Below are 12,124 nucleotides of genomic sequence, written 5' to 3'. Positions count from 1 at the left end.
TCCCCCTCGGCCTTACCCCACTCCAACTGTTTTTCCTAACTCAAGTAGGAAATCGTTCTAAACTGGGAATCTGATGTCACTCCTCTGCCAAAACCCTTCAAAGGCTGCCTGTTTTACACTCCCTGGCCTCGGCGAATGAATAGTGGGAGCTGAGTCCCAGCAGGCCAGCTCCAGGTCTGTGCTCCCAACTACTACTCCCGGCTCCCCTCTGAGCCTGTCTCCTCATCGGCGAGACAGAGGTGACGGTACCCACCAGATGGTTGTTAGGGTGTGTGCGGCGCCTGGCAGGAGCCTGAAGCTCATAGGTGGAGCTGCTACCAGTGCTGTTAACAAGAAGGGGGTGGGGAAGAACGGGTTGCCCTGAATGGCAAGAAGAAATCCACATGGGATAATAATGACGCAAGCCCTTCAGATACATTTCTCACCTAATCCTCATAACCTTTTGAGGCATAGACACAAGGAGGGGAAGCTGAGGCTGAGAAGTGGGCTGATCCACTCAAGCTCAACTCAAACCTAGGTCTTTCTGAGCACAAAGCCCTTTCCTTTTCCCATGACCGGCCCCAGGTTCTGAGGTATTCACTTGGAATTCCAAGGGCTCAGATCTGACCTGCTGCTAAAGATCCACCGTGGGTCAAAGCTATGAGGAGACCTGAGGAAAGCTGGGGGCACTAACAGGAAAAACTGAGCAAACAGTGAGGCCTGGCATTTGCACGGACTTCAGAAGAGCGCACAGTCTGCCAGCATGCGACACCCCCCTCGTTGCAAGCGCCCCTATAAAAACGACATGCTGGGGCCCGTCGCTGTTTCTACAACAGTGAGAATATTTATTTTCTCCAGACAGTAAAAATAACATTTTTCTCTCTTTTGTAAAGTTAAGTACCATTACATTCCATTTTCTTAAATAACAAAATCCTAAAAATATATATTAAATTGTATACAGTGCGTCACACTTCATCTTATATTTTAAAATACATGATGTTTCTATTTTATTCTCAAAGTTGCATATTAAGAGCATATTTACAGATAAAGCCTTGTCATCCAAAGTCAAGATCCCTGTGGGAAGGTGAGTCTGGATGTGGGCAGGTCTTGATGCTGCGTGCACCCCAAGACGGCAGCTCCCTGTGCAGGAAAGGAAGGGCCCCCCACTATGTGCTCCTGAAGACACATCTTTTCTGAAGCAGATTTACCTCCGACTTTCCTCCACACCCCACTTCTGCCTTGTTGAGTATGTTTGACTTGGCAACACAGAAGCCTGTGTGATGGGCTCCCCTGGGGTCTGCATGCAGTGGGCTGAGGCTCCATCATCACCCCTGAGCTGTCCCACCTGAGGGGGGAGGCAGCTGCAGCTGGAAGCTTTGAGAAATACCCCATGCCAGGGCAGCTAGGCTGAGAGACCTGGCCAGGAGGTAGAACAGTGAGGAAGGTAAACAAAGACACCAGAGGAAACAATCAAAAAGTTAAAAGTTCCCAAGGTAGTAACAAAAGCAGACCTCAAACATCAAACAGGAGATCCAAAACCCAAGAGGGTGGCAGCTGACTGGGCTAGGGGATGGGGAGCGGGCCGGGCTCTGTGGGAGACGCGGGATGGCCTCATCAGACAAGGGAGACAGGATCTCGGAGGCCGTCCACTGCTAAGTGCTCGTGGAGATTAAGTGCCCAGGACGCATGGGGCTTGGTGATGGCCTATGTGCCCCGCTGGTGTCAGGCCACTCCTGGGCTGACAATGGGGCGAGTGGGTGCGGCTGCGTGGCTTTGCCCTGAGGGCCAGAACAGCTGTCCTTGCTAGTGCTTTGATCTTTGTGGGTTTCTGGCTGATTGCAGTCTTGAGCCAGAGCCCACACTTCAGAAGTTACAGCAGCCTGGTTACCTCGCTCACCCCCAGAGAGGCCTCAACCCTGTTCTGACAAGGGAGGGCGATGTGGAGGACACCTGGGCTTCAGGCCTACACCTCCTCTGTTCTGCAAGTGATTGGGCACTCGGGGAGGAACATGGGGCGCCACGTGCTTCCAGAGGGGCCAAGGACACTGTGAAACGCAGCTAAGACCACGTTCCCAGCTGGCTGCAGGCATTTACCTGGAGGCAACAAGATCAGCTGCCCGCAGCCCTCCCTTCCCTGGCGGCCTAGTGCTGAGAAGGCAGGGCCTGGATCCTGCAGAGAAGGAGTGAGGAGGGCACTCAGGCCCAGAAGCACCACCCACAGCCTCAGTTCCCTCTCTCACCTCCGGGCAAAGGCTTTGGGCAGGATATTTTCAAAGTGGCAGGCCACAGTGGCCCCCAAAGTCCCTCCCCTTCTTCTTTCCTAACCTGCTATGTGATCCGTGACGTCCTTTCTTGGGGGCATGCTTTCCAGCACCTTCAATCCTCACTTCTCTCTCAAGTGGTTTCTTAAAAGACCAAGTGCGGGCCTCCTACGGTGCTCCTGGGAGCACACCTCACCTCCTCTGGGACAATTATTCCTCAGGTGTTTACTTAGCCACAGGGGACCCTCTGTGGGGTGCTGCTGACAGGTTCCTACCGGAGCCGAGGTGTTTATGGAGGGTGGGCCTGGGACAATTTATGGCCTCTCCCCCAGCACTGTCCTGAGGCTGGTTTGGGTCTCCTGGGGCTGCTCCCTGGCCAGTAAGTTGATCCTGGTGGCAGTGGCTGTGCGAGGGCCAGCAGGAGGGAGGGCACTGGGGCGTCACCAGCACTTCCTGGGTCTCAGAACGGGCTGCTCCAGCTGCAGACGCAGACAACACCCTGGCTGTGTGAGGTGGGCAGGGTGGATGGGTGGACCCACGGGATGCCCCAAAGGCCAATGGCCGCAGGAAGCCCTAGGTGGCTGAACAACTGCCCCTCGGCCAGGCGACCCCCTCCCGGGGCTAAATTCCGCATTCCCTATGTGCTGTGAGTGGATCTATTCAGGGCACAGGGCCCTTTGTGACTGCACACACCTGACACTTGGTTCAGAGGAGATTCCACAACAGCCAGGAATAGCTTCGAGGGGAGACAGCACATGTCAGTGTATTTCCAGTCGTGTGGGACAGGCCTGTGTCTCCAGACCCAGGGGCCTGTGGACAGCTGCTCTGGGGTAATCAGCCTTTCCAGATCAAAGCGTGAAGGCAGCACCGAGCGGCTCTGTGCCCGCAGCAGGCCTCAGCCGGTAGCTGGGGCAGCGCCCCTGCCCTCCCGTGGACACACTGCCCCATTTCCCCCGTCCTGTGCCCCTGTGCCCCTCTGCTGGCCACCTCGCTGCATCTCCCCTGGATGCCGGGTGTCACCCCTCCCTGCTGGCCCCACACGGTCCTCTGCGTTTCTGGGAGCAGCCAGGCACACACAGGTTGCCGGCATGGCAGGACCCCAGGAAAGGCCGCAGCAGGCGGTCGCTGCGGGATTTCGGGAAGGTAGGCAAAGTGCTCCAAAGAGGGAACCTGTGAGGCCAGAGGCCCGAGGCCTGAGGCCCGGGTGCCTCTGGGAGAGTCGTGCCCTGACAAAGGCCCAGGACTGGCCTTCGGAGGCCCAGGCTGCTCTTCTCAGCTGCTGTTGACAAAGCCTACTTCCGGATGGCGGGGACTTCTAAGCTGGAGTCGGCTCTTCCTCCCGACCAGCAACCACGGGAGCTGCACCTCTCCATCTTGGGAGGCCTGTCGTCGAGGGTCTCCAGGTCCCAAAGCCCCCCTCTCAGTCCTCATGCCACTCTCCGCGACTCTCTTCCCGTCTGAAGGGCGGGGCAGTGTGGGGCTAGGGACCAGGGCCCTCTGAGCCATTCCAGACGGCACTCTGTCCCCATAACGAAGGAGCAGAGGGGACCGCAGAGCACACAGGCCACGGGGTGGTTTTTCATCTTTTAAAAATGAGCTCCGCCTGCAGGAGGGACTGCTGGTGCCCGTGTCTTACCTAAAGCTGCCTAAAGGCTAAGCCACAACATTTATACTCCCTGTTCTGAACAGAGAGTCAGAGAACCACGGGGGCCCGGCTCAGGTTCCACAGGACCACAGGCTGCACGGGGGCAAGGCCAGGCGATCCCACACAACGAGGAGTCACTGAGCACCTATAAAAGCTTTCTGGAAAGTCTGTTGTGTGAACAAATGAATGGATGTTTTATACGACCACTGCGGGCTTGCTCTGCGATCACCGAGCTATGGAAAGAAGCTATAGAAAGAAGCCCGTGTGTGGCAGGGGGCAGGCTTGATGTGATGGGGGACCAATTCCCAGGTTCTCCCGGGTTGGAGGAGGCCCACCTTCATCTAGCACCCAGGGAGCAAAGCCCCAGAGTCAGCACAGAGCAGGGGCCCTCTTTATGCTTTGGGGTGCTAATGCCCAGGAATACAGGACCAGGCCAACCCCCAAGAGAACCTCAGAAGCATCCCTGTTTAAAACCATAAAGAATGGGAGAAAGTGATCTGTGTGGACAAAACAGAAAATACGCAAGCAAGACTCAGCATATACTACACCTACCCACCACCCTACAGTGATCTAGAAGGTACCTGAGCCCAGTGCCAGACACGACCATCTCTGCCATCTCAGCCCCTCTGTCCTGACACCCCCATTCTAGATGAGAGAGAGAGAGAGAGAAGCAAAGGGAGGGCCCAGACCCTGGGACTTTGGGTCTCTCTCCTAAGTGCAGCGATGAAGCAGGGGGAGTCCAGGCTAGGCCTGCCCCCGCAGCAGGACGTCCCTTTCCAGCCCGTAGGACGGCGCTCCTGCAGAGACTGCCAGAGAGGCCGAGGGAGAGGCAGGGAGAGTCGGTCAGAGGAAGCCACGGGTCCCCAGTGGCCTTGAGCTCGGAGGGACCTCGTGTCCTGGGCTCGGAGGGGGCAGCTTTTAGTCACTCACAAGAGGATTACGGTCATCTGGTTGACTCTGACCCTTGAACTTCTTCTTAAAGATGGAAATTGAAGTAGAGGGCTTATAAAAAATGCTCCAGATTTCCCCCGACGTCCCGGGTTGATGACAATCCCTAAGGTCCCCTGAAGCAGGAACGCGATGGGATCTGTCGAGCAAAAACAACTTAATATATCAAGTCGGGTGCAACAAAGATCCCAAAACAACCTTCCGTCTCCTGAGATACCTGTACCTATGAACTGGGGCACTCAGTGAGGCGAGGCCTTGGGGAAGGCCTAACAGCTGCCTCTGGAGGTCTGAAGGGCTATTGTGGGAATGAAATGTGTCCGTGGGATGGGAACACGGTGGCATGGCTTCCAGCTCAGTATAACAAAGAACTTTCTAACTGGAAGAGTTATTCAAATCTGCAAGGGGCTGGCCTGAGAGATGAAGAGTTTTCAAATTCTTTTTTTTTTTTTTAGAGAAGAATTCTTTCTTTAAATGATATTTACCTGGAAGCCCCCCTGATTAAAACAAGATAAAGCCAAAGTCTCTCCTGTCTTACTGCCAACATGTGCCCCTGTCCCCCCATGGCAGGCCCCCCACCCCGGGGCTGCTTGGCAGGGAAGCTGCCGAGGGACCCCAATGTCACAGGGGAGTCAGACATGCGCTGTGGGGCCCTGGTATGCGGTGAGGTGCTGGGCCCTGCAGAAAGCGTCCAGCTCTCTTGCTGCATCTAAGAGGCTTTCCCAGGCCGTGTGAATCGTGACTTCAACATGTAGGTATATACACTGAAGCGCAAGGATGAGCTTGGTAAACACTAAAAAAAGACTGTTTCCACTGAAAAATGTAAAGTGCAGTGTAGACAGGCCTGTAAGGACAGCCTTCACAAAGCAGTGGCGGAGCCAGCATTTCACGTATGAAAAATTCTGCAGCAGAGGGCAAGTGAGAAGGTCCGGAAAATGGTGGATTTATAAGACACCAATGTTCAGGAAAGGCCTTGAAATACAGTGAGGCTGTCTATCAATTATAACTCTCCCTGCTCTTGGGACCCTGGGTGGCTCAGTTGGTTGGGCGACTGCCTTCGGCTCAGGTCATGATCCTGGAGTCCCGGGATCGAGTCCCATGTCGGGCTCCTTGCTCAGCAGGGGGTCTGCTTCTCCCTCTGATCCTCCCCCCTCTCATGTGCTCTCTCTCTCTCTCATTCTCTCTCTCAAATAAATAAATAAAATCTTAAAAAAAAAAAAAATAACTCTCTCTGCTCTCAAAGGAGCAGAGAGAGCCTGGACTGGGAGCCACAGGAAAGACAGAGTAGGGGTCCCGAAAAGATCAGAGCTTTTCTCCGGAAGTACACAAACAACAGGAGCATAAATAACTGCCTCTTTTCCTGGAAGACGGAACTGTGAAACCCGAGTAGCAAAGTAAGGGAAGGAAATATCGTTTTTCCATATCAGTCAGAATTGAAGGATGAAGCTTCTTAATTGTTTTTAAATAATTATTAAGCAATAGCTAATAAAATGTTAGGAACCTCTTCCTAAGAATGTTTCCCAATTTCTAGAAGGCATTAGTAATAAATAGGAATGGTAGTGTCTTAGAAATCTTTGCTCTAACGTGAAGATCTCTTTAAGGGGCCAGCACAAATCAAAAATTGGAAATGGTTGTTTTTTATGCCCAGACTGTTTCAATCCTCCTTGAAATCATATCCTGTGAGCCAGAAGCAAACACAATCCCTCAAACCTTGGTGAGATTTGTCCAGTTGTACATTTCACTCTACAGAGAATGAGGAATGCGTACTGCCTTATGTTGCCTAGGACTAAGGGCTTTGGCATCATGTTCTGATACGACAATTGTATCCAGAAAAATGAAGCACAGTAGAAAAGGAGTTCTGAGCCTTCCCCTCGTGGGATTGGGCAGCTTTCATACTCACTTGAATGTGACATGCAGAAGTATCTTTGCTACAATGGCTGTGACTGTAAGGATGAGGAGAGTTGCCAGGCCATACACTGTCCATCCTGCAAGTACAAAAGATAGGGTTTCTTGGACCTGTTGGAGCTCCGTTTTTAGGAGGTCTGTTGGAAGCCCCGAGTGACCACTGGCAGCTCAGAGACACAGGTCTGGCTGAGGAGCCCCCTGCAGGTGGGGGCAGCCACCAGACGCAGCTGAGAGCTGGGCGGGCAAGGAGCCCCAGGCCTTCTGACCACCTCGCCTTGCTCTAGAGCTCCCTCTTGGAGAGAAGCAGGCAGGGTGGTCCAAAGTGCATTCCACTTGGGAGGTGAAAGGAGTGGTATATATGATGTCTTTACCACTGGAATCACTGTGCAATCACAGATGAGTTACATAAACTCTTTGGGCCTCAGTTTCCCTATCCAAGGAATGAGACGTGTGACCCGTGAAATCCTACCAGGATATAAAAACAAGCAACGCAGAGCACGCAGTGGAAGGACTCTCCTTGCTGACCTAGGGTGGGCCCTGCAGGGTAAGACCCCTAGGCTAGATCTTCCCAGGCAGAAAAGAGAATATGGAAGCATGCAGCCAAGTTAGCCAGCTTCAACCACAGACCATTACCTCCTCTCTATCCCTCTCCCGCATGACTTTTCTTCTAGCCCGTCACTATCTGATCTGTTATTTTGCTTCTTGTCTTTCTCTTCCCACTTACAAGCCACAGGAGGGTAGGGATACTATTTGTTTGGTACCTTCTATAGTCCAGTGCCTACAATAGTACTTGGCACCCCTGAAGCACCGACATGTCTTCTGAATGAATGAATGCATGAATGAATGGAGCTCTTGTATATGCCAGTGAACTTAGGGAGATGCAACTTGGGAACTCTAGAAAGATATCCTCGAAGTGGGAAAACACTGGCTTGGCTGATTAATCACAACTTGCAAAAGGCACACGTGCTGGATCTTTGGAGGTGAGCACTTTCTCCTAAGGACTAAGGAATCAAGCTAATGAGAAAATGTCCCTCAAAGGCCAGGACAGTCACAGAGCCAGTACCCACAACCTGCCTGGGAAGACAGTTCCTTCTCTAACTGCCAAGAACACTGCCCTCAAGCCCCGTGGCTTCCACCCCCTTTTCTGGTGTCTGGAAACTGCTACCTGGGACGGTCTGGGGCGGGTGGCTGGGGCTGGTGGTGATGACGTAGAGGACTTTAGAGGACCGGGCTGCGCTGATGCTGAGGTTGGCCTGCTCTGTGATCACCTCGGCCAGCGTCTGGTTGGCAGCGGACCTCTCCTGCGGCGGCTCTTCCTTGACGGCTGGAAGATCAAAGAAATTAAGATGGGGGAGAGCTGATGGAGACAACAGAGAACTCTGGAGGAGGATGCACTGGCTAGGAAGAGAGGGCGTTTTTTGGATTCATTTCTGCGTGCAGTTCTTTCCACTGACCCCAAAGCAGAACCTGTCAGGCTCTGGCCCAGAAAGTGCCAGAAGAAGGGGCTGTCAACTTCTAACCATTTGACTAGTCTCTTTGAGGACACCTGAGCCTGCTTGCTTGCTCTCCTTGTGCCTTTTCAGTTATGGCGCCCTCTGCCCAGAATGCCTCCTTACTTCCTATCTATTGACCCAAATCCCACCTGTTCTCAAGACTGTCCCTCCCACCTACGGGAAGGCCTCCTCTCTCTGACTTCCTATAGCACATGCTGACTGAACTCTTCCCGAGGCCCTCGGCATCCGGGACAAAGACCAGGTCTCAGATGCCCCTGCTTCTCATGTGCTGGTGGAGAGATGTGCCTGGCACATGTGTGTGCACATCACAGGGACAGAGAGTGGGGCTTCATCTTAGGACAGTTGGGTTTTTTGAAGGTATATTGGGGTTTTTTTGTTGTTGTTATTTGTTTTCTTCTTTAAAGTTTCTTTTTTTAATGTAAGCTCTACACCTAACGTGCAGCTCTAACTCATGGCCCCGAGATGAAGAGTCACATGCTCTTCCAACCGAGCCAGCCAGGTGTCCCTTAGGAGGGTTCAAAGAAAGATGAGAAACTAGTCTTTTGGGATTGGTGGGGATATCAAGAGGCAGGAGAATGGACCAAATGACCTTTTTAAAGCCTTCTAATTCTATCAGTCTCAGCTCCTTCTTTCAGTTCTTCTTTCAGCCCTGCCATGACAACTGTCATCAGAACAACTAAAGTAGTGAAACTGACAGGTGTTGCCTCTTTTCTGTAAATATATGAAATGGGAGGTGGGAAAATCCGCAAGTTGAGTCAGTAGCTCCTGCCTTGCAGCCCCATCAAGACCCGCCCGAGGCCCGCAGGTCACCAGTGTGCCAGCGAAGCCCGAGGCGCAGCCTGGAGGGCCCCCCAGGAGGCTGCAAAGGGTTACCTTGGTATAAGACAGCAAATCCCTGGGCCTGATTGATGCGATCGGAGAAGAAGTACAAAATGACAAAATCCAGAGAGACGTTAAAGGACAGAGGCGGGCGGTTCCTCCCATTGAAACGGACCAGGACGCGGTGGGTATAGCCGTCCAGCAGCTCCACCATATCTGCAGAGTCCCTGATGTCAAACAAGGTGAAGCTGAAGCGGATGTGGGAGGCTCCTGGAACCCGGATGGTCCAGTAGCAGACCCTCCCTGTGGCGTAGGTGTCGGGAAAGTCAGGGGAATACACCACGGAGGTCATAGCCGAGTAGTTCCCTCCGCAGGCACCAACGAGAGCTGTGGAAGACAAAAGGACACTGGCCCTCAGCCTGGGGCTCGCTTTCAAACCGGTTACAAACAAAACTCTTCCTAACCAACATGATCCAGTTTGGGATATTGTTTTTCGTCTACAAAACCAGACTGTCTTATGTTTCAGGATCAAATCACAGAATGAATAGCTTAAACCCCGAACAAATGACTGTGGAAGCTTTTTTTTTTTTTGCCCAGGAGACCTTAGAATTAGCACGCAGGACGGTGGCTCAGCCTACATGGGGGTCAGGCTGGAGTCAGAGAGTCTGGGTTCGGGACCAGCTGGGCTATGTGATCCCAGGGGCTGCACTTCACTTCCAGAACTCCTGTCTCTCTTGGTTTGGAGGACGGAGAGGCCACCACCTGTTCCTGTATCACACAAATGCGTGAGGACAGATGAGATGAAGCACATGAAAACAGGGGCCTCTTTGCAGGGAGACACTTGCTGAGGTAAAGCCGTAAAAAGAGAAGGGCTTTACAGCTGCTCGGACATCCCTGGTACCTTAGGGGTGCAATGCTCACATGAGGGTCCCCACACACTCATCGAGCAGGAAACCCTGGCACAAGTGACTCTCTGCACAGGGGGAAACACTTGGTACTGATCACTCTGCACGAAGCACATTTGGTTTCTTTGGACTCCCCTTTTCCATTGGTGGGTTCTAGGAAGGGGATACAACCACTTCACTGTATCCTAATCAGTGAGGTGTAAACAAGATCCTGGAAATGAAAGTCCTTGAGAGGGACTGGGATTTAAAAGCTTCCCTTCGGTTTGCAGAAAGCAGTGAGAGAATGCTGCTTCTATCCGAACAACGAGAAGCAGCTCAAAACTCTTCTTGAACCCTTCAGAAGGCTGAAGTGTCAAGACAACCAAGAGGATTTAACTCTAAAAAGTAAGAAGCCCCTCTGAGGAGAGTCAGGCCGCACAAAGCGTTTCATCTTTAATAGAGCATGAGAGGAAGAGGTGGGCACCAAAAAAGCAAGTAAGAAGAAAGGAGCTAAGAGGCTGAGTGTGGGCTAGCCTCGCAGTCTAGAATGAGCAGGGGCCCCAGACACAGCAGGAATCTACACTCTCCTGCAAGCAGTTCTGTGCAGACCTCCACCCAGGGCCTGCAAGAATGACTGGGCTAGGGAAGGAGACCAAAGAGTACCCCTGGGGGGGGGGTGTATAGCTCAGTGGTAGAGCAGTTGACTGCAAAGAGTCCCCCTGGGTGGCACTCATACAGGACGGCCCCCCGGCTGTTGGGGGACAGGTGTGAAACACTGACTGCTTCCTGGACCTTCCTCTCAAAAGAGGTGAAAGCCTCAAGTGGCTGTGGGAGGAGCAGCAAACCCTCTTGCTCCCAGAGCCACTGGAGGGGTAGAAGCAAAATCTGTTTGCCTCTGTGGAGGGAGCAGGAGACTCTCTCCTTCCTGCCAAAGTAACCAGGCAGATCCACTGCTTCCAAGGGAAAAGCAGAGGCAAAAGCCATCAGCCCCTGATTGCCTTGAGCCCCCAGATCCTGCACCAATGCAAAGCAGAAGTCTGCTGCCCCCGAGGGAGGGGCAGGAAATTCTCTCCTTCTTGAGGACCACCACAGATATAAGGCAGGGTTTGACTGCTGGCGAGGGAGGGGGTGTGTGGGAATGCTGAAAAGGCCCCACCTCTGGGGCCCAGTAATGTCCTGTTTAAGACTGAGGATGAGGCAGGAGGCCCAAGAACCCCCCTCAGCTCACCAGGAGCACAGCACCAAGTAACAAGCAATAGTAGTCTACCATTGAGGTAGGGGAAAGAGTGCAAAGATCCCTTCTTTGGCAAAGGCACGTAGGAACTACTCAAAGCTGAGGGTGGAATAGAAACACTGGAAAAAAACAAAAAACCCCACTGGTATCCCAGGCTCCACACCAAGCACAAGGTAACAGCAGCCTATTGCTGGAAGAATTTGAAGCCTGATGTGCACCAATGGTAAAGACAGAGACAATATCCAAACCCAGCTCATCTGATAGAATGCCTCAGTCCCCACACTAAACAGTCCTGCCCATTTCCAGGTGTAAATTCTATTTACTCAGTCTGTACTGTTCTTCTACACACAGTGTATGGCAGCCAACAAAACATTATAACACACACATAAAACATGCAAGCAAGGAAGGAAAGAAGCAGCAAAAGAAAAAAAAAAGGACTCGTCATCAAGCGATAAGACAATCTGTAGGATCAGACTCAATAATGATGCAGATGTTAGAGCTATTAGACAAGGGCCACATGATTAATACAGTAAAGATCTACTGGAAAAGATGGACAACATGCCTGAACAGATTAGAAATTCCAACAGAGACATGTAAAGTTAAAAGAGTCAAATGTAAATGTTAGAAATAAAACAATATCAGAGGTGAAGAATTTCTTTGATGGGCTTATAGACAGACTACACACAGCTGAGGAAAGAGTCAATAAATTTGAAAATAGGTCAACAGAAATCATCTAAAATGAAGCAAAGAGAAAAAAAAAAAGAAGCGGGGAAAAAAAAAACTAAAAACAGAACAGATCATCCAGTAGCTGTGGGACAATATCAAATGATCTAACAACTGGAGTTCCAGAAAGAGAAGAAAAAGAGTAGGGGGCAGAAGAAATATTGGAAGAGATAATAGCTAAGAATGCTCCCAAGTCAATGAAAGGTGATCTAAGA

At 51.9% G+C, this 12,124-nt stretch overlaps 1 protein-coding gene across 2 annotated transcripts in view; it reads right to left on the bottom strand.

Moving 5' to 3' along the window:
• Positions 1-801: 801 nt before the first annotated feature.
• KREMEN1 (kringle containing transmembrane protein 1) overlaps positions 802-12,124 on the bottom strand; it is a 67,875-nt gene continuing 56,552 nt past the window's right edge. The window contains exons 6-9 of one of the 2 annotated variants that reach the window (XM_045887395.3): positions 9,123-9,455; positions 7,898-8,059; positions 6,731-6,815; positions 802-4,972 (exon numbers count right to left, since the gene is read on the bottom strand). In XM_045887395.3, coding sequence (XP_045743351.1) covers positions 4,804-4,972; positions 6,731-6,815; positions 7,898-8,059; positions 9,123-9,455 — 749 coding nt within the window. In that variant the 3' untranslated portion in view covers positions 802-4,803. The remainder of the gene's footprint in view (positions 4,973-6,730; positions 6,816-7,897; positions 8,060-9,122; positions 9,456-12,124) is intronic. The other variant, XM_045887396.3, reaches the window with a different exon arrangement.

Source organism: Mirounga angustirostris, unplaced genomic scaffold (assembly GCF_029215605.1).
Source record: "Mirounga angustirostris isolate CCGP_5_RB_7025 unplaced genomic scaffold, mMirAng1.0.hap1 SCAF_14, whole genome shotgun sequence".
NCBI classification, from domain to species: Eukaryota; Metazoa; Chordata; class Mammalia; order Carnivora; family Phocidae; genus Mirounga; species Mirounga angustirostris.
This window is presented reverse-complemented; position numbering and strand designations above follow the sequence as displayed.